General features: G+C 42.2%; 3 protein-coding genes across 4 annotated transcripts; 2 read left to right on the top strand and 1 right to left on the bottom strand.

Moving 5' to 3' along the window:
- Positions 1-1,221: 1,221 nt before the first annotated feature.
- Positions 1,222-8,398, bottom strand: si:dkey-110g7.8 (GTPase IMAP family member 8). The gene is made up of 6 exons (XM_051389238.1): positions 7,384-8,398; positions 5,995-6,550; positions 4,705-4,802; positions 4,420-4,551; positions 3,606-4,196; positions 1,222-3,463 (listed from the first exon to the last, which is right to left on the bottom strand). Exons 1-6 carry the CDS (start codon positions 7,412-7,414, stop codon positions 3,390-3,392), a joined length of 1,482 nt encoding a protein of 493 aa, XP_051245198.1. The 5' UTR covers positions 7,415-8,398; the 3' UTR covers positions 1,222-3,389.
- A 289-nt stretch (positions 8,399-8,687) lies between these two features.
- adsl (adenylosuccinate lyase) lies at positions 8,688-14,843 on the top strand. Its single transcript, XM_051389239.1, has 12 exons — positions 8,688-8,985; positions 11,389-11,592; positions 11,809-11,853; positions 12,115-12,194; positions 12,321-12,492; positions 12,627-12,673; positions 12,878-12,968; positions 13,138-13,207; positions 13,315-13,462; positions 13,677-13,857; positions 13,953-14,129; positions 14,677-14,843. The coding sequence occupies exons 1-12, from the start codon at positions 8,842-8,844 to the stop codon at positions 14,761-14,763; spliced, it is 1,446 nt and encodes a 481-aa protein (XP_051245199.1). The 5' UTR covers positions 8,688-8,841; the 3' UTR covers positions 14,764-14,843.
- Positions 14,844-15,413: 570 nt separating this feature from the next.
- tmem150b (transmembrane protein 150B) lies at positions 15,414-19,848 on the top strand. Of its 2 annotated transcripts, none has more exons than XM_051389244.1 (7): positions 15,414-15,728; positions 15,830-15,973; positions 16,877-16,936; positions 17,071-17,138; positions 17,359-17,486; positions 17,575-17,752; positions 18,865-19,848. In XM_051389244.1, the coding sequence occupies exons 2-7, from the start codon at positions 15,909-15,911 to the stop codon at positions 19,071-19,073; spliced, it is 708 nt and encodes a 235-aa protein (XP_051245204.1). In that variant the 5' UTR covers positions 15,414-15,728; positions 15,830-15,908; the 3' UTR covers positions 19,074-19,848. The 2 variants fall into 2 exon arrangements, with proteins under 2 accessions (XP_051245204.1, XP_051245205.1); XM_051389245.1 differs by having other exon boundaries at positions 15,805-15,973.
- Positions 19,849-21,123: the final 1,275 nt, after the last annotated feature.

Genomic DNA, 21,123 nt, shown 5'->3' with positions numbered 1-21,123 from the left:
TAATATTACCAACAGAAATGCGGGCATTCAGCCTACGACTGGCCCGAGGTGTTCACACTGTAATTGGCCCAGGCTTTCATCCAGATAGCTTAGGGACGATCTATAGCTGGAGGCATGCCAAAGTCAAGATGGTGCAGAGCTACTTACAATAGGAAAAACATTTCCTCCAGAAAAAGACTTGGCTAACTCATGCCTGTGTAAATGCTCTCATTTTTCAAAGGTGTGTTCAAGATTCTTACTTTCTAAGCAACATAATTATGAAAGACCACTTCTTTTCCTCGTTTAGAGTTGGTATAGACATACTGACATACAGTATAAATGGTTACCTGACCAGATACGGCAGCCAAGATCAATAAAACCTTATAAAATATAGTACAGTATGTGTACTGTATGTACTAATGGTAGTTTTTGACAACGTAAAGTTAAAATGAATGTGTCAACGATCCCCAAATAGTCTGCTTGGAAAAATAATGTGTGTCTAACATGTTTTTCCCACAAGCACAAGTTTAATTGCCACATTAAAATTCTTAAAAAAGATATCTTCTCCATCTTCCTCATTATAAATTCCAGTAAATTTTGTATGAATATACAGTTTAATAATAATAGTTTCCTCAATAAAGTTTTCCTACTGGACACAAACTGTCTCCTCCTTCACTTTAGAGTCCATTCTCAGTGTATGTGCACTGGTGGCTTCAGGTTTCTACATCACACTGTACAAGCTGCATCCTGGATCAGGTTTGACTTCCAAACTACTTATGATGTCACAAATCAATCTCATAGGCCCCGCCCCTTAAAGTCAAACTCTGCACATACATCATTCTGTACTGTGAAACCCAAACATCACACTGTGGGAAGAACAAAAACATACTTTTGACTGGAGGGGACTTTAAGAAAAGAGGGTTTTCTAGACTTTTCTTACTAACTTTATAATATTTTAAACAGAATTCTTTCCCATGGAGAGCAGATAATACACTAAATGAGTGATTTCACATTGTTTTAAAATATATTTTTTGCTTAGTGTAAGTATCCACAGTCAGTATTCAGTATCAGTATTCAAATCTGCTTGCTACAGTGCCATCTAGTGACAATACTGCATCCACCTACTACTTCCACCACAGGGTTATCTGCATGTCAAAACAATCATGTTTTCTAGGATAGTACTTCAGTTTGTCTATAGGAAAAATAAAATAAAATAACAAATAATAAGATGAAAGCCAAAAATACACAACAATATATCCATATCTTTTATTGTTGTCTGAGGATGAGCTAAGTACTGATGATGCAATCACCATTTAGGACGGACCACACAGGAAGTAACGTCACTTTGGCTACGGTAGAGTGGTAGAACTTACACAGTGCAAAATGCTTCGCTAAAAGCGTACAATGTAACATATTTTACACTGTAAATATACACGGATAATACAATATATTCACAGGTGAAGTGGGACTCTAAGACTCCAAATGAATGTTTGAAACATCCTCATATCAAATTGTAAAGTCATGCTTGTCACACGAAGTGCTGCGGTAGCCTACATCACTAGATGAAGCACAGAGTCAGTAAAGCGTACGGGGAAGCAGTGTCGGGGGGTTTTCTTTTATAGGCTACGTCATTTGTATAAAATAACATTTTACAGCATGGCAGTGGTATCGGTCACATATTATATATGCTTTTATTTGTACCTTTCAGAGCGTGAATTAGCTTTTTTCCACTTTTTTTTGCAGTCGTAAAGGTAGAGGGATGTGATGTCATACCAGAAGTTCCCACAGACTTGCTCAAGCAAGAGTCAGAGGAATAAGAAGTGAGGTTGCCTTCAACTCTATAGGCACTCGTTTATCTGCATGCGGTGTCTTAACATGCCTCTGAGAGCTGAATATATATATTTTATTTTTTCAAAACATCCCTATTGATGTCAGGAACAGATGTCCCAGTGATGTAGAAAAAGGTAGTAAAAGCCCTATGTGAGCCCGTATGGTTCATGAGGTTATGTTGTTTCTGTAGCATGCGAAAGCTCGATGTAGCCTACGGGATACTGCCCCGCAGCAGGGCTGTACTCCCACTCTCACGCTTTGATGCTGAGGCACGTAGCTGAATCTACCTTGTCGATAAATGCAATGGATGCATGACCGCAAACAGCGAAGCAGAGCCAGTCCAAGTAGCTCCGCAGGGAACTGAGACTGCACACAGTTTCAATACAGCCTTTCCTTACTGTTTTTAGGGCTGCTCCTGTGTATGAATGCTACAGCAGAAGGTGGGCTAAGAATGACTATATTTACTGCTTTAGATGGATCCAGTTAATTTTTTTTTTAGCACAAGATAACCAAAGGAACCAATTCCAGCCAGAGTGCAAACACTGGCTCTCTCTTACTTCCAGCAAACTAAAGCAAATACTTACAGAAAACCCTCCATTTTGAATTAATATTTGACTTACGTATGCAGTTTAGTGATCGGCATTAATCAGCGTTTCTGTAAATGTACCAGATTTTGCCCTGGAGGAAGCATTTTAAACCCTGACTCCCTGAGCAGAAACTAACCAAATGTTAATGAAGAAAATTTTAACATCACTCGTGTGAAAGCTCATAAAGTTTCATGTCTGAGGGTGAACGATACCGGTAACATCTACGTAACCGGAGTGCACAACTCACAAAACCACTCACTCTTAAACTGGTGTGCACACACTCCAGCATTATTATCTTTTGTCCTACTGTCTGTCCATGGTTTGGTATTCAGTTGGTCTCTGCCACTCAAACCATTACTTTTGAACTACTAATTCAATCTGACTGACAGAATTGGCACGTGACGCAGAAGGGGATGACTAATTCATGGTACAAGTCAGACACAGAGATATTCCTCTTTGTCGTCCAATAACTAAGAGTGACAAACGTACTGCAGACATGAGACACGAATATCTTCAGTATATGCCTTTTGGTTTTGATTTAACACTTTAAACTGGTATTAGTGTGGTCTTAACATAGTTACAATGACGAGTAATTCTTTACTCTGCAGTGTTGAAACAGGGTCTCTTTAGCAGCAGTGGATATCTGTGTACATGCTCATGAACAGGGATCAAACTCTGGTCCCATGAAGCAGAAGCAGAATGTTTCTCCTCCGCTTGGGTTTTGAGGAGGAGTGTTTTGAGCATTTAGTCTCAGGCGTGCTCACTTTCAGTCCAGGTCGAGCTTTGCTCAGTGACTTCGGCCTTTACATTTCATTCAAAAGGAGCTACTCACGATGAGACTCTTGTTCCGAACCATTTGTTTTCCCTAAAACTCTGCAGAGTCTGAGCCGGATATCTAGATGAGGTTTAAGTTACACAAGGCGATGTTTGGGCCTATTGAAGGCTCAGAACGAGGATGAAAAGCCGGACCACTTTCCTTCTGGTGCGATCGTGTCACTGAAGCTGGCATCCTCGACAGTCATCTTCAGGCTCCGTGTTGTCAGAAGAGTAAGAACTCTCCTCGCTCACTGTCAAATGCAACACAGTTATATTAGACAGATGATTAATATAAAAAGGTCAACGATTAGACACACAGACTTCAGACATGTATGTACGTACGCTCAGACTGCAAAACAAGAAGGTATAGGAAAATAAAATTGTGTGACTTACACCACTCCGTCTGTATGGGGAGGAAAGCCTTGTCTCCGTTCTCTCTGATCATCTCCTCTATCTTATCCAGCAGGACTGACACACTCCTGTCCTTGCCAGGGGTCTTACTGTCCAGGACGTGGTAATAGTTCCCACAGTATTCAAGTAGTCTTTGCAGCTCCCGCCCGCCTCTAAGAATGTGTTCCTCGATGGGTGTGCGGCCCAACCAATCACCACAGCTGAACAGCACCATGGTGTGGAGGCACGCGCTGTCACCAAACAGAGTCTCTATGTGAGCCAGGAGAGTTCGTCTCTTCCTGGCGGTGAGCGACGAGACGACTGGGAGGACGAGCAGCAGGGTGTGGGGTCCAGGTCGCAGGAGGGCAGCTCCGCGCTGGGACTCTTGGCGGATGCGCTTCGGGGTTCGCCTCACCGAGAACCAATCCCAGCCCGGAGTGTCGACGATGGTGACCCGACGGCCTGATACGAGCGCCTGCCTTCTAAGGCACAGGTCCGTCTCCTGGCCTGATTCAAAGTACCGCCGGCCCAGGATGGAGTTCCCCACGGAGCTCTTTCCCACGCCCTTCCAGCCCAACAACAGCAGTCTCAACTCTGAGAGAGAGAAAAACAGACAAAGGAAGATTTAGATATGGACAGAAAGATGGAGAGGAAAACGGTGAGAGAGAATGGAAAACCATTAAGAATTAAATCAATATTGATTGACTACCAATGAGTAAGCTATTTCCTAGAACACCAATTCTGGAGATTTGTTTTCCCAACAGCAATACAATGCATGACTCACTCACACACACTAACACACACAGCTGCCTCATACCTCTGGGAGGTCCTCCAATCATTTGCTCCCGCTGTCTGGCGTGCTCCTCCATCCTCATCCTCTCCTCCTCCAGGGCTCTCCTGGCCTGCTCCTCCTCCAGTAAAATCAACTCATTCACCTCAAAGTACCAGCCTGCATGACAGAGACAATATATGATTTGTTGTCTTCAGTTCTATAACACAGCTGATGTGTTCGTTAATAATGCATTGAATGCTCTGCATACAGTATTGTTATTGAGCGTATCGTAGCACAACACAATGATATTACTTCATGTGCAAAACAAACCTTGGTTGTCAGTGATCATCTCCTCCACCTTCTCCATCAGCTCAGGTACCTGTGTGTTGTCTTCTGTTTCTTTGCGAGTGTTATCAAAGGCATGGTACCTACAGGTGAAAGGGACACATTGTTAAAGGGGCATTCCACCAGTTTTAAACATAAAGTAACTTTTCTCATTACGAGGAGTCCTATTCGGCCTGTGAAAACAGGTTGTATAATGTCTTCTGTAGCTCTGAAGGGGGATTTCACAAATTTGAGGAAATAACCCTGATGAGTCATAATGATGTCATCAGGGTATCAGTGGACGTAAGACTTAAACAGAAAGCAAAACACCGTCCAGTGGACATTTTTGGATCTGGAAACATAACAGGGACTAAAAGTCAGTTTATCTTGATTTTGACTGTTTTTAAAAAAATCTGCCACTTAATCGGACTTTCTCAGAGTACTGAATCACTGGAGTGCCCTTCTAAACAATGCAAAGAAGGTTTATGGCCAACTGTGAACAGATGCACAAGTCACCCTGTAAGAAACTTACTCCATTGATTTAGCAAGCGATATCTTTAATATATATATATATATATATATATATATATATATATATATATTTAATTATTATATCTTTTTTATTCCATGTATTCCTCTTTCTTGTCAAAACCTGGTGCCAACATTACCCATAATGCAACTGAGACAGCAACAGTTCAGTCAGAGATTTGGGTCTGTTATGCTAGCAATGTTAATGTAGCCTTGGGCTACAGAAGTCTGGTAGCCTCACTTCTTTCTAACCCCACAAAACCAGATTCTATTTATTTTCAAATTTGTAGTTTTCAGACCTCAAACGACATCACTTGAGGCAACTTGTAACATTTCGAGCAGCTCCCTCTAGGGCCAAAATCTTTATACTACTTTTTTCACTTACGCAGTGGTATTTTGATTTCATTTTTAATTTAATTTAATCTAATATTTTTTGAGCCCAATGAGCACTGTATAATAATACCTATCCTGTTCAAAGGTTTCACACTCTTCACTATTAATCGCCCCGTCTACAGTACAGGCAGCTGGAAAAACAAAATCTTATCAGACGAGGGAATCTGTCAGTCTTTGTCTGTGGCCTGCATGTGTATGAATTTAGGGGGTCCTTGACACCAAAATCGTTTAGAACCACGAGTCTATTGATCTGCTGCGCCGTTGCTCCAAACACAAGATTCAGTAATTATTTGAGTGCACAGTTCTAACAAAGATTTGACAAAGACTTTTGTTTAGAGCAGGAGAGAAGAGAAAGGGAGAAAACAGATACTGTACCTGCTTCCACATCTCTCCACCAGCCACTGCAGGGCCTCTCCAGTGTTTGCTATGTGCTCCTCAATGAAAACACCTTTGGGCAGCTTGTCCACCCCCGTAAAGACCACCATAGAGTACCTCCATGTCCCCCCACCCAGGGCCCCCAGCTGCTCCTCTGCGGCCCTCCTCTGGATGTCAGTGAAGGGCTGGGTGATGGACACCACTAGCAGGATGGCGTGGGGTCCAGGAGGGCAGAGAATGGCTCCCATGCACGGCCCCTCGCTGTCCAGGCTCGGCGGGGGCTGTGGCTGGTTGTCCGACTCGGCGCCAGCATTGTCGTTGCTGTCAGCTTCGGCGTTGTCGTCCGGGTCACTGGGGATGGCCCACGGCGGGGTGTCTACCACAGTCACCCGTCGGCCGTAGATCTCCGTCTGGCCCACGTTGCTGTGAGTAGTCTCTGTCCCAGAGTCGAAGACCTCATCCCCCAGGATTGAGTTGGCGGTGGAGGTCTTACCAGACTGTGGCCCCCCCAGGATCAGTAGTCTGCGTTCAGGGGGGTGTCGGCCCCTGGGGTCCCCTGTTAAAACACAAAATTACTATTAAGTTACATAAAATAAAGATTAGACTGGAGGTTCCCCACATGGATGGGTTTGTTGGTTTTGTTTTCTAACTGCTGCCTCAGAGGAAATTATCTTTATCCTTTACTCTGTTTTAATCCCCTGTTCCGTCTCTGAAGGATTGTCTTGTGCCCAAAGTGCTTTTTGGAGATGAAGAAACATATAACCATAGCCCTCTAGTTCACATGCCCTCCCTTTCTCTCCTCACTCCTTAGATTTCCCCTTCTTATCTGAGCTCCTTGCTACCTTATACCTCTTCTCCTTAACTGCCTCCTCTTTCATTCTTGTCCTTATCCCCTTCTCTCCCCCTCGCAGCCATGCCTCCTCTTTGTTTTCCTCCGTCCTTAGCCTTTGGAAAAATTGGGTCAGAGAGGAGGAACCTTGGACTCCTTCCAGAAAGAATGGCATGTGGACAGAATATGATTTACTTTGAGTCAAAGTTACACGAAGAGAATGCATGTTTTGATAAACAGCATCACAGAAGAATGAGTATGGATGAATATTCAGAGGACGGCAAGAGGAAGGATGCCTGCGCTGTGCGGATGCCAAGAGGGGGAGAACACAGAGGGAGGAGAAGGAAGTTTATTGATTTACGTCTGTTACTCACTGCTGCTGACACTTTCCATGTGAGCTGCTAAATACAGGAAGTTGATTCCAGCAACAGTTTCTCAGTATTGGATGTTTGGGATTCAAACATGAAACCGCTCTACCCTGGATGCTGTCAATGAATGAATGGGGATGAATGGGGGAACCTGCGGCGAGGTGTGCAGCAAATGATGAAAAACCCACTTACCAGTGTCAGAGGCAGAGGACACAGCAGCCATCTTGTGTGTAGAACCTCTGGCTTCCTCCTCCTCAGCCCCCCTCCTCCTTCTCCTTCTCGCCTCCACGGTGGCTTCCTCTTCTTGCCTCTTCAGAAAGCGACGGATCCAAAAGCGAAAGGCTGGCAGCTCAAATGCTTCTTGGCTCTCTCTTTCACTCTAACCCTCATTCTACTGCAGTGTAACTCACTCTATCTTCTGTTCCCCGTGTCTACCCCTGCCTCCCTTTCTCTCCTCATACCTCCGCTGCCATTCAACTTCTCTCCCTCTTTTTTTTTTTTTTAATCTATTATGCTCCACACCCCCTCACCCTGCTATGGCTCTTTTCTGTCCTTTCCTCCGTAGCTTCTCTCCCCTTCTCCTCGTCTTCCAGCGTTCCTTCTTTGGTCTTATTTATCTGTTCAAGCAGAGGGGAAAGATTGTGCAATGCAGGAGGCTGGAAGCCAAATCCACCCCTGCTGCAGCAATTCCAGTAAGATGTCTTGTCATTTTTTTTTAGACAAAACAGAGGAAGCTGTTCCTCCCACTTGCTCGTATCACACAGGGGCAGCAGCAGCAGCAGCAGCAGTGTGGCACTGTAGGCAGACTGCAGTCAGGAGGACAGATAGAAAGATGGATAGACAGAGAGAGAGAGAGGGAGAGGGAGAGGGAGGGAGAGAGAGGAGCACTTTGTTCTCTGTTTACAGCTGGATGTATTCCCCAGCTGCTGCATCATGCACAAACATAACTATTTATATGATGCCTGCAGACATAGAAATATTGTGAGGCAGGGAGGGAGGTGTATACTGCATGGACACATTTAAATATTGATATAAGACATGCAGCCACAGCTTACATAATACATATAAAAGCTCCTATGAACTGTAAGACGTTATCTGATTGCACTGGCTTCAAAGCACTGTCACCTTAGTGCCAGAGGGATGCATCACAACATGGTGAAAAACGACAGAAATCACCCTGAACCTCTGAGCTCATCCTTGGCTCCCGGTCAGGTTAATTATGTACGCTATATGGCGAGATACATTCACGGACCTAAGGGAAATCACGTAAAACAGAGGATTAGAAAACACTAAGCTGTGTGCACTTTAAAGTAAAGAGAAACCACAGTGATGCATTTTATAATGTTTGCTAGCGTACTTCCACGTATTGTTTAGCTAGTTTCTAAACTATTTAAGAGCAATTAGCCGATGACATAGTAGCGCCACTCTGCCGTACACCGTGTCACAAGTGTCGTGTTTTCGACCTCATGCCGTACTTGTAGTGTCGTAAAAAAAAAAGCACTGCCTCTGTCCCACGTGACGCTACAAGCTGAAGTCGGCGCGGCTACTTGTGGGAGCTGGTGTGTGTAGTGTGTGTAGTGTGTGTGTGTGGAGGTGCGGGGCCAGACCTGTTGTGTTGTGTGTTTATATAGCGGACACAGCCTTACTATCATGGAGGGAGCTGACGAGTTCATGAAGTACCGTTCCCCGCTGGTATCGAGGTATGCCAGCAAGGAAATGGCCTACAACTTCAGTGACAGGAAGAAATTCACCACCTGGAGGAAGCTGTGGATCTACCTGGCTAAGGCTGAGAAGGTTTGGCACTTTGTAGCTGGATGGTAGCAACCATAGCATGTGTTCCTTGCTGTTATATACACGCTTTGTTCATGCTTATGTCTTGTGAGCTGAGGTTTGCGACCTTCAGAGAGCCCTATCAAGTTCCCTGCTCTAAATATAGTAGTAAGGAGGACCCCATGGAAGAGCTCTCTGCATGGTTGTAAGGTGCTGAGCTGAGAGCAGAGGTATACAATAAGAAGAAAAAAAACCAACATGTTTAAAACCATAAAGAATAACAAGAAACAGTGTTAGGTTTAGAGTTTATTAGTCTTCATGATCTTAACTACATTGCTATTTACAGAAACCAATTTAATGAATGCAATGTTTAAACAAATAGTGACGTTTTCCTTTTTGTCCATGCATTTATCAATCTGAAATTCAAATTAATTTAAAGAGTAGTTGCATACAGCTGCAGACTAATTTATCTCCTAGGATGCAAAATTATACTTGCTTCCATTCAGTGTGTTGTTCAAATTCAAACTGCATCAGTGCAACAAAGACCTTTTTCTGCTAAAAAAAACAAAACACCCAGAACCCAAAACATGTTATTTATTGTGCATCATTTTATGCACATTTTTACTAAAAGTCAATCTAAGTATTGAATACTTGAAGAAGACTTGTGGTCTTCTCTAGAACTTGAACTTCAGGGGTTATGAGAAAGTACCCTCTGAAACATCTTGACATTTAGCTCCCAAACCAAACAACTAGTGTTCCCCCCAGCCCACGTTTAACACACCGGTCAAGATTTATCAAAAGACACAAGGTGTGCTTAACCAAGTTGAATTTCGCAGCTGTTGATGGTTCAAAAATATCTGTTAACATTTCCCTGGAGCTGAACTCTAAAGCTTATAATGTCATTTTAAAAATGCCTCTCATTGATTTGGGCATTTGCTAACTGTTGACAGACCCTCTCTCACATGCATCACCTCACATGACCTGTTACACACACACACACACACACACACACACACACACACACACACACACACACACACACAGTCCATCTTTTCCTCTTTTCCCTGCAGTTCGAGATGTTCGTTAGGGGCTTAGCCTGGCTACAGCTTGCCTGTGCTGAGGTTGTGAGGCCAGTGGCTGTCGCTGTGTGGTTTGTGTATGAAAATAGCATGCAGAGAATGTCACAGTAACAGGAGACCGACCCTTGAGAGGCAGCATTTTACCAGCTCAGCCTAATGTCTGTAGCATTTTCCCTTAAAACACTTCTATTTTGATACAATAATATATATTATAATATATTTTCTGCAGTGACCTCTCTTGTGTCGAGTCACTATTTGCTTGGAATTGGCCTGCCCACAGTCTGACCTTTGACCCAGCAGGGTTTGATGTTGTTGGGTCGTGAACTGATAACATAGAGGGAGAGAGGTACTCTCAGGGGTTGGGCTCAATTTTTCAATTAACCCATTCTGTGGCCCCATCTCATGACTGCTCTGTACCAATGGGACAAACCTCCAATCTAATCAGGATATTGAGCGCCTTCTCACGAGGAGAGCACATGCCTGTCAAGACTGTAGAAAAGACAGAAGGATGATTAGTGTCATCATGTTGGTCTCCTGTATAAACATCTTAAAATCACATGTGATTGCTGCTACTAATGCCCAGATTACCTGCCTCTAAACTAAGGCTGTAGCTATTTCAGTATCAGTTAATCTCCTTGTTATCTTTTTATATTAATCAAATTGTCAAACATTTTTTAAATGCTCATCACAGTTTCCCAGACTCCAAGGTGACTCCTTCAAATGTCTTTTGTTCAACCAAAAGTCCAAAGACATCGCATTCACTATAAATCCTCACATTATAAGAAGCTGAAACTAGAGAATGTTAATTCATTTATTTTTCATAATAATTCTTCTGTCGAGCAACTGATTAATTAAACGACTAATCAAAAAAACCCATTGATGGGTGCCTGGTTAGCTCAGTCGGTAGAGCTGGAGACTCATGTACGGAGTTGCTGCAGTGGCCCGGGTTTGAATCCGACCTGCGGCCCTTTGCTGTGTGTCATCCCCTCTCTCTGCCCCCCCTTCCTGTCCATCTTCGGCTATCACTATAATAAAAGCAATAAAATATTAAAAAAATCAAAATAAATATATTACTTTATATTAACCTGTTAAATTGCCTTCAATATATGCCATACACACAGTTAGTCTTTAAGAATAAAATGTACATCACAGTAAAGCTAGTATAACATAGTATCGGTATATTGTGATTATCTAATAAACATCAGATCACATCACATGCATAATAATATAAAACATTTCCAGTTATAACCTTTACAATGTGAATGAAAACAGTGTTGTTAAATTAAATTATAATGCAACAAATTCACAATTTTTCTCTTTCCTTCCTCTTCATCGTTGTCTTCCTCAGGCTTTGGGTCTGCCCATCACGGACGCCCAGGTTCTGGAGATGGAAAGCCACGAAAAGGACATTGACTTCGCCATGGCGGCTGACGAGGAACGCAAGCTCAGGCACGATGTCATGGCCCATGTCCACACCTTCGCCCACTGCTGCCCCACCGCTGCTCCCATCATCCACCTCGGTGCCACCTCCTGCTACGTGGGAGACAATACTGTAATTAAATAAGTATTATATAAAGGACTATGGCCTGCATCATTCATTGCATTACATGATCAATAATCTCATATTTGTGCTCCAGATTGTTCTTTATGTGTTCCCTTGAAAAACAGCTAGAAGATGTAATACTGCGTTGGGATTATTTATGATGTACAAAGTGCTTTTCTATAAAGGTTTCCGTGTTCTCTAAGTTGTTTTGTTTTTCTTCCTCAGGATCTGATTATGCTGCGTGATGGATTTGACATCCTCTTGCCTAAGGTGAGGCTCAGCTGTTTGCCAGAAAACACGCACACCCATCCAGTTGTGCATCTATGAAATTGCCATTTTTTTTAAATTTTTCTTTGCCTCAGCTGTTCAGCAACAAATCAACAACGTAGAAATAATTTTCTATCACACCATATACGTAGAATAGAAATGAGAAATCAGCTTATTAACGTGACGGTTTGTGCAGGCACAAGTGAAAACGGTGTATTATGCAATAATTCACAGCTAAAAACCCTTTGTTCTTTTTTTCCACAGCTGGCCAGAGTCATTGACAGGCTTGCAAACTTTGCAGAGAAATACGCTGATCTTCCCACGCTCGGCTTCACGCACTACCAGTGAGTCTCAATGCAGCTGCACCTCTCTGACGCTCGTCGTCCTATTTGCAACCTTGTCACGTGGCTGCGTTTACACGTTTTCTCTCTTCTCTCCTCCTTCTCTCGCTGCGCCTGCTCCCCCTACAGGCCCGCCCAGTTGACCACAGTGGGAAAGCGAGCATGTCTGTGGCTGCAGGACTTGGCTATGGACATGCGCAACCTGCAACGAGCCCGTGATGACCTGCGTTTCCGGGGAGTCAAGGGGACCACTGGGACCCAGGCCAGCTTCCTACAGCTCTTTCAGGGGGACCATGACAAGGTATAGATAATCAATAAACTAACATGTAGATGGCGATGATGATGATTTTTAAATTCAGAAATCTTATAAATAAATATGATTGCTCTAAAAATGAACCTAAAAATTCTTACATTTTAATCATTTTCGTTCGCCAGGTAGAAGAGCTCGACAGAATGGTGACAGAGATGGCTGGCTTCAAAAAGTACGTTTTACAATATTTCATCTTCATATCTGTTCTCTAATAATAATGGATGTAATAAATAATGGCATAAATGTGATGACACAAGACAAGCAGCAAGTTATTTTTGTAATCTAAATGCCACAACCACAATAAAGGTTGCGTCATTTAACACGTAACAGAGACTTTGTTATTGGCCCTGATGATGTTGTGTCCTGTGCTACGCAGAGCCTACCTGGTGACTGGACAGACATACAGTCGTAAGGTGGACGTAGACTGTCTGTCCAGCCTGGCCAGTTTGGGAGCCACTGTTCACAAGGTAAGCTGCAGGCGTTGCAGACATATAGAGGAATGTTGCCATCTAGTGGATTTACTGGGAGTTTGCAAGCAATATGATGAACCTACTCTTCATCTGACTTTTTAAAATTAGCATTCAGTATTTGTATAAACTCATCGAGTCTCATCTTTGATCTGTCTTTCTGCTTTAGATCTGCACAGACATCCGCCTGCTCGCCAACCTAAAAGAAATTGAGGAGCCTTTTGAGAAAGAGCAGATCGGTATATTCACTCACATTCACTCAGTTTCACATTCTGAACATCAAAGGCGCGTGATCCTGTTACAGCACAAACCTGCATGCCAGCATGAAGTTATCTTCCTCTTCCAGGTTCCAGCGCCATGCCGTACAAGAGGAACCCCATGCGTGCAGAGCGGTGCTGTAGCTTGGCCCGACATCTGGTGGCACTGATGTCCGACCCGCTGCAGACGGCCTCGGTACAGTGGCTGGAGAGGACGCTGGATGACAGCGCAAACAGGTCAACTACCACGTGACCAAAAATAATTTACTGAGATTTTTTCCCTTATATGACATCTCCACCAACAGTGTTACTCAGTAAGAAGTTGCAGCTTGTTATTGAATCAGCTAAAGGTATCTGGGCTCTGAATTGGTACTGGAAAGAGTAGGATGGTATATTTTCTTTCTGGTTCCTCTACATATTTACTCATATGACCCCCTTCACTCATGTGCAGGAGGATCTCCCTGCCTGAGTCCTTCCTGACAGCTGACATCATCCTCAGCACCCTGCAGAACATCACAGAGGGGCTGGTGGTCTACCCCAAAGTCATTGAGAGGCACATCCGCCACGAGCTGCCCTTCATGGCCACAGAGAACATCATTATGGCCATGGTGAAGGCTGGAGGGAACAGACAGGTAATGCCATCGGTTTGTAGCGTGAACAGAGCACGGTTGCTTTGACCTCGTTTGGTCAAACGGTGCTTTAAAATTTCATCTTTCTGCTCCTTCAGGACTGCCACGAGAAGATCCGTGTTCTGTCCCAGGAGGCGGCAGCTGTGGTCAAACAGGAAGGTGGTGATAATGACCTGCTGGCCAGAGTCCAGGGAGACCCTTACTTCGCCCCCATTCTGGGGCAGCTGGACACCATACTGGATCCCAAGACATTTATTGGTCGTGCTCCGCAGCAGGTACCGCATAAACGGTCCCACATCTTTATTCCTGCTGCTACTCTGCCATCACAAGAGCCTTCAGCCTGTATACATAGCAACAGGCACCCAAAAGGGCTGCGTCTTGGCAAGAATTAGGCAGTATGATACGTATCACAATACAGAGGTTACGATTCATAATATTGCCATATATTTTGATTCTAATTTTAGAAAAACTTTAATATTATAAAGAACACGCCACCATATGCATAATATCTGAGTAAAAAAAGCTGTTTTTTTTAATGCAACCAGAACAGTTATCAGTCCCTGTAACATCCAACAACACAGCCCTTAGTTTATAAAACCGTTAGCTGTTAGCGGTTGGAGGTTAAAATATAAAAGTCGGCGCAATATCACTAAACAATATCGTGATACAATATTTTTCGATATTTTTTTACACCCCTAGCACCCAGGCTCAGTTGTTTTTTCTCACAGACTTGAAAGCTGTTCTCAAAATGCCCATCTAGAATGACAGCCTCGTGTGTAATCGTGTGTAATTCATTCAGTTCTTTCCCTATGTTGTGTCTAGGTGTCCAGGTTCCTGTCTGAAGAAGTACGCCCCCAGCTGGAACCTTACAAGGCTAAGATGGATGTCAAGATTGAGCTTGAGCTCTGACACGCACACACAAACAAGTAGCCAAGAGAAAGAGACTTCATCATGGTGTGTGGCCTCAATAAATGACTAAATTAATTGATCTCCATGTGTCTCCTAGTGTTTTCATTTGTGTGCTTTGTGTATACTCGAAATCATACTTAGTGTTGCATGTTTTTTAATGAAATATAACTCAAACAGTGAATAATAATAATGTGGTAATAATCATGGTCCTCTTTATTGACAAGAACCAAAGGTCATATGTGCTTCAAGGGCCTTTACAACCTCCCTCGTCATTACAAAAATGCTAATTAAATACTTAAGTGAATTATTAATCCACCACATTATGACTTAACCTTTACGACTGATCCTGCAATCATCTGCAGACATCGGTTGCCTGAATATGGTTGAGACTGTGTTTCACACAATTTAAACTGTTAGGATAATCAGGATCCTGTTTAGAGTATTCAGACTTTGGGGTTTGTTTTCAGTTAACGGAAAGGAAGAGGTAAACTGTAGAGGAGAGGAAACACTCTGTTAGAACTGGGTGGAACAAGAGGTTGTAAATCTAAAAAAACACCGGCTCAAAGTCCAGCCCAGCCCTTAAAATAGAAACAGTCATGTTACCGTACTTTCCAATGTAACGCACCACTTGATAATTCCCAGTGGAGAGAATAAGACAGGCTTTTTTGTTGTTGTTGTTTAGAAACTCAACTTTTTAAAAATATTGGTAATATTTCTCTGTTGCCCTCCCTCAAACTACACTTTTCATCCCCCGGTAACCAAAAACCACACTCATGGTGTACGGCTGACACAAAGTTGACTTGTCACTGCATGTATGAAACATCAGGACAAAGTGCAGAAGTGTCTAAGCTCACATCATCTGCTAGTGTCATTATGGTAACGGTAAAGATGGACTGAGCTACTCTGAATGAAGTTTTAATAGAGAGCTGCATCTCAACCCACAACCAGCAGTTCCCCAGCACAGAGTGAGTACGAATGTCTTCTCTCTCACACAATGTGAAGTTAATTATTCATACTTTATGTTTACTCTGCCACTCATAGTTTCGGGCTGTGTGCGTTTCCATAGGACCACTTTGTTTGGTAAGGGATTGGAGGCAGTAATGCATGTTTCCTCCGTATGAACCAAGCGACAGCTGTCCTGCAACATGTGGCTGTGGGCATTACTCCCCGTCTGTCTGGCAGTCTTTGGCACTGTGGGAATTTGGACTGTGTGAGTACTTGGCGTCTTCCTTTATTAACACCTTCTCGCTGTTCTCATTGAGTTTTGCAATTTCATACTCCTTATCTCATTTCTAAAAACTGAATCAGAGAGGAAGTGATCTTAACTGAGGGCTCTTGTGTTCTGAGTGTGAGTTAATGTACCAAATGGGGACACACAAACAGCAGCAAGTAGTATGGACGAATGGCACCGCAAATCCAGATGTGAGCTCCTGGAGCCGCCACCTGCCTGAAGCCTGGGAAAAGACAAGGGAGTGAAAACTGAAAACAATTTGTTACTATTAATTATTTATATATATAGAATACAGGCAGTAAATTACAGTTTTAATTATTTTGTTTTGGGGGGGGTGGATAATAAACTTGCACCAAGGAGGTATTTGATTCCCTGATACATGTTAAATAATTACATTTAAATAGATAGGGGACCAAAATGAGCTTGATACCTCGTACATACTAAACAATTATGCTGTAATTTTACTAATCTAAAACAGTGGGTTCCCAACCTGAATTCCAGGAGTCGCCAAATGTTTGTGGAGAATAAAATAGAATAACATATTGTGGCTAGCAGCTCGGAATGAGAGACAGGAAGCAGCTCTCAGTGATATCATCACAATAAATAAGTAAAATGACAAATAGATAATACTAATAACTACAACAGGCATATTTAAAGTGAAACACAACATGCAGTTGTACAAAGAGCTATTGCATAAAATATGGCCTACCTGAGGAAGTGGTTGTTTTAAAAGAAGAGCCAACAGATGTTTGCTCTGATAAGTAATCATACAGTGCTAAATGTTTCCATGTAAGAAAAAAATAAGAGGAAGAGTTATTTACCCTGCCATGCATTTAGGGTGCAAGCTGAGCTACGATGTAAGGGTTGTTTTCTTTCCATCAGATTTGCTGTAGCTGTAACAAATGGATCAGTGAACCTCACAGAAGGAGTCCCTTACATCAGGTTGGTACGATTCCTCTCCGTCCTCAGAGATGATGAAGAATAAATCAACTATTTAAAGTGAACTTATCAAACCAATTCAATTAAACAAGTTCATGTTGAATGATAATGATTCTATTTTCTCACTCTCCCTTTAGTCAGTGTGGCACTTACAACCCTCAGAGCTGTCTCTTCGCCCAGATCTGCAACATCTGCTCTGTTTTAGGTAATCACAGATACATTTATGCCATTCTTGCTAGCGGGAGTTCTGTTCATCGTATGCTCTAACCTGCTTCAAAATTAACTTCAAGCAGCTATTAATCAGGGCTGTAGCTGTCAAGTCTCCTTTTGAAGTCTCGGACGTGTGCCTGATTTTTAATTTTTTGCTATGGTACTGTTTTCCTTTAATCATAATTATTTTCAAGCCATTTCTCTGTGCCTCTCAGCTCTGTGGATAGTGGTGATCCGTTTCCAGCAGGTTAGGGATTTTGGTAACCATGGAAAAGCCAATATTGCCAGCATTGTTTTAGGATTCATCTCCTCTACAGGAATCTCTGTCATTGGAAACTTCCAGGTAACAATAATACAAATAAGAATGAATAACTTTTCTCTTTTTCCTAACCCATAATAATCCACCTTCTCCCTCTACATGCACAATTTAGCAATCAGTCTTGAAGAGTATTCACCTTTTGGGAGCGTTCCTGGCTTTCTTCCTCGGCATGGCCTACTTCTGGGTGCAGCTGTTTCTAACCTATCGGGCTCAGCCGTCTCAGGACCGATGCTGCATTGGTCCTGCCAGGGCGACCTGCTGCATCCTCTGTACCATCTTGGTCATCAGTAGTATCCTTCCTTCTGCGAAAATAAATTCAGCATTAAGAAACAACACATTATGTTAATATATAATGCAAGCTATGGTTATTCTAGAAAAGATTGTGTGTATTGTTGCAACCACAATTTTAAAGCACATATATTTGTTATCCAGACTAGTGGTTTCCAGCCTTTTTTGTTTGACGTACCCCTGCAGTCCTGTTTACCACCATGCTCCATAAAACTGGATATTAATTAGATTAACACTGTTATTATCTTACATTTCAACAATTTATCTTAGGTTTAACTATCCATTTCAACCTTTATCTGCTTCTTTTAGTTTTACCATTTATCTACTACTGTTGGCAAGCTTTACCTATTTCAACCTTTATCCGCTTTTAGCTATTTTAAAGGTCCAGTGTAAAATTTACAAGGATCTGTGGCAGAAATGTAATATAATATTCATTGGTATGTTTTCATTACTGGATAATCTCCTGAAAATAAGAATCATTGTGTTTTTGTTACCTCAATAAGCCATTTTTATCTACAGAGGGAGAGGGTCCTCATCTGTGGAGGCCGCCATGTTGACCCTCTGTGTTTCTACAGTAACCCAAAACGGACAAACCAAACATTAGCTCTCGATATTGATAGCGTTTTCGAGTTTTTTGCGCACCCTATTTCTCGCTTGATGTGAGGCGAGGGCATTGTAATCTGCAACTACACCACTAGATACCACTAAATCCTACACACTGGTCCTTTATCTATTTATCCATTACTTTTAGCTAATCATTTAAATAATTTATCCATTTATATTTGCTATCTATTATCCATTACTATCTATTTGCTTATGTATAATTTAGTTTAGCTACTCTACAATTGCTCCACATACCTTCCGTCCACTGCATCAGTACATTACTCCCTGGGGTACAAGAGCCCATGGTTTGTAATCACTAGTTTACAGGGTTGAGCTGAAAGCATGAGCTGTACCACACAACCACGAACCAGAACAGGAAACTCCAGAGAGGTACAAGAGGAAGGTGCTCAGAACACAAACTTGAACTACATCATCTTTGATTTACTATTGTATTTAATATGATGAGTATTTATTCAGTGTTAAGTTCCTTAACCACTCTCCCCTTCTTCAGTGACTGTTCTCCACAATACAGGCTATCCCTCTGAGGCCGCTGTGTGTGAATGGGCCTTGGTCATGGTGTTCTTCATGCTGTTTGGCCTTTTTGCAGCCGAGTTCAGACACATCGACTGCCACCACCTCAATGTACAGAAACAAGCTCCTGGGAATGACTGCAACACTCCCTCAATAGAAATAAATAGTTATGTCGCAAAATGCACTTAGCTGAAAACACACACACACACACACACACACACACACACACACACACGGTTGGAAAACAACGATCCTGTTGGGCCTACAGTTGCCATATTGTCTAATGTAGGTATAATGCCGTATAGTGTTAGTGTTAGTGTAGAGTTTGCTGCTTTAGTGTCTTTCAGTGACTCAACTAGGAGTTTCTCTTATTCTATTTATTATATATTTTCCATTTGAATCAATATATATACAATAATAATAGATTTGTTTTATAGATCTATATTTGTATCTTTTAACAAAAGCTGTATTTGAAACTTTCTGAACATTGTTATCTCATACTTCTATCAAATGTTTATAAGATTTACAACCTTTACCTTTTCATGTCATCCTGCCGTTCCATGATACACACATAAAGATTGTAAAGAACACATTATGTTTCTATTTCTTTAAAATGATAATCTAGCTATTGTTTTTATGACTAACTGATTTCCTTGCCTGCCGATAAAATGGCTTGTTTTGTTCAACCCCAGAATTAGTTTGGTCACGAGACAGAAAAAGATCCCTACAGCTGAGAATCTTGAACTAGAGAAGTAGAAGAATTAGGCTTGAAGTAGGCTTGAAAAATAACCTGAAAGATTATTCAGTGATCAAAATAGTTGTTCTTTGTGTTTCTGCTTTTAACTGACTGATTGTTCCAGCTCTAAAAATAGTCAAGGCTGCATGTAATTAGACAGAGCTTATAAAACTAAACCTGCACTGCAATAAATATGTACTAACACATGGTGGCACCGTTCCACTATCATTGACTGTGCACAGTTATTCCGTAATCTCCATTTAAATTGAACTATATATAAACAATGTATTCACAGTTGAAACACTTATAAAAACCATCCATGCATATATTATCTCTTCTCATATATTTCTATATCTCTATAACTCTATAACACAGTGTCCATCTTAAGTATGTGACATGAACTCCCGATTAGTGCATAGACAGTGAATACCAGGAAAAGTCTGCTTTTTTTCCCCAGCTCTCTCCCCACCTGTCAGCTGGGCAATACGCATAGAGGAAGGGGAATAGAAAAGGAGGATGGAGGTACGTATGAAGGAAAAGTTTTGTTAGCAAGAGAGAAAAAAAAGTTCCCTTATGACATAATGAGAACTGTTTCCCGCTATTCGATACATTTCATGTGCTTTTATTTTGCAGCACTCTGCAAAAGTCATTAATAAAAGCTCTGTAATACAAATGAAAATGTTTGTTAGTCTAGCTGAGGTTTAAGATCATCTCTCTACAGCACTATAGATCCTCCTTTCTTTATAATAAAATCCTCTTTGCACATTGAAGATGCCCTTCAACATCCCCACAAACAGCACTGACCAGCAGTGGCGCTGTGGAGCGACGCTGGCTGATGATCATTTCACTGATGGGAAAATGCAGCTCTGGTGCCGTGCCAGCATGTTTTTGGAAGATGCCTCTAGTTTAAACAGAGGTTCTACATTCAGCACAATTTGTCAGGGCTATTTGAGATGGGCAAAACAATGGAGCTCTCATAGCCATGCTGATAGTGGGAGAGGTCCTACTCTTGGCTCCAGCGCTCAAACTGTTCCTCTCATCCAAGTTCTCTGTTTATTTAAACATATTGTCCTGGGGTATGTTGGCACTGACTTTGGTCGCACTTTGTGATCAAATCTTCACTTTTGTTTGTATCTTTTATTGATGTCATTAAAAAAAAAAAATCACTGGGGCCATGTAGAGAAGCTTGAGATGGGAATACTGGGCCCCCAGTGTCCTGCTGTGTCCCGACAGCATTCTTTCACATACTCCATGCTGTGTGATCACCAGAGGGGGGCTTTGACGAGCGGGCACAGGGATCAGACGGACAGCTCGGAATTCTATGGGAATTTCTCAAGTGCTGTTAGTTACCAGTGTTTCTGCTGCAGACAGCATGCAGATTTTACACTTGCAGTTAACAGTGCTGTCTCGGGTCTCTGATAAACTTGTTTACTCCAGCTGACTGCCAACATGAACTTCAGGTCGCTCTTGTGATGCCTGTATTTACTCCAAAATGCAGATGTG

This window comes from Dicentrarchus labrax, unplaced genomic scaffold, assembly GCF_905237075.1.
Source record: "Dicentrarchus labrax unplaced genomic scaffold, dlabrax2021, whole genome shotgun sequence".
Lineage (NCBI taxonomy): Eukaryota > Metazoa > Chordata > Actinopteri > Moronidae > Dicentrarchus > Dicentrarchus labrax.
The sequence above is the reverse complement of the archived record's forward strand: the minus strand, read 5'-3'. Positions and strand labels throughout refer to the sequence as shown.

Bases quoted from the DNA above. Each gene is read 5' to 3' on its own strand.
- si:dkey-110g7.8 (XM_051389238.1), bottom strand. From the start codon at position 7,414: ATGGCTGCTGTGTCCTCTGCCTCTGACACTG. The intron at 4,552-4,704 runs GTTTGTTTTGCA...TCTGTCATGCAG, and splicing joins GATGATCACTGACAACCAAG to GCTGGTACTTTGAGGTGAAT. The intron at 3,464-3,605 runs GTAAGTCACACA...TGCATTTGACAG, and splicing joins CCCCATACAGACGGAGTGGT to TGAGCGAGGAGAGTTCTTAC.
- adsl (XM_051389239.1), top strand. From the start codon at position 8,842: ATGGAGGGAGCTGACGAGTTCATGAAGTACCGTTCCCCGCTGGTATCG. The intron at 12,493-12,626 runs GTATAGATAATC...TTCGTTCGCCAG, and splicing joins TTCAGGGGGACCATGACAAG to GTAGAAGAGCTCGACAGAAT. The intron at 13,858-13,952 runs GTAATGCCATCG...CTGCTCCTTCAG, and splicing joins AGGCTGGAGGGAACAGACAG to GACTGCCACGAGAAGATCCG.
- tmem150b (XM_051389244.1), top strand. From the start codon at position 15,909: ATGTGGCTGTGGGCATTACTCCCCGTCTGTCTGGCAGTCTTTGGCACT. The intron at 17,139-17,358 runs GTAATCACAGAT...TGTGCCTCTCAG, and splicing joins CAACATCTGCTCTGTTTTAG to CTCTGTGGATAGTGGTGATC. The intron at 17,753-18,864 runs GTATCCTTCCTT...CCCCTTCTTCAG, and splicing joins TACCATCTTGGTCATCAGTA to TGACTGTTCTCCACAATACA.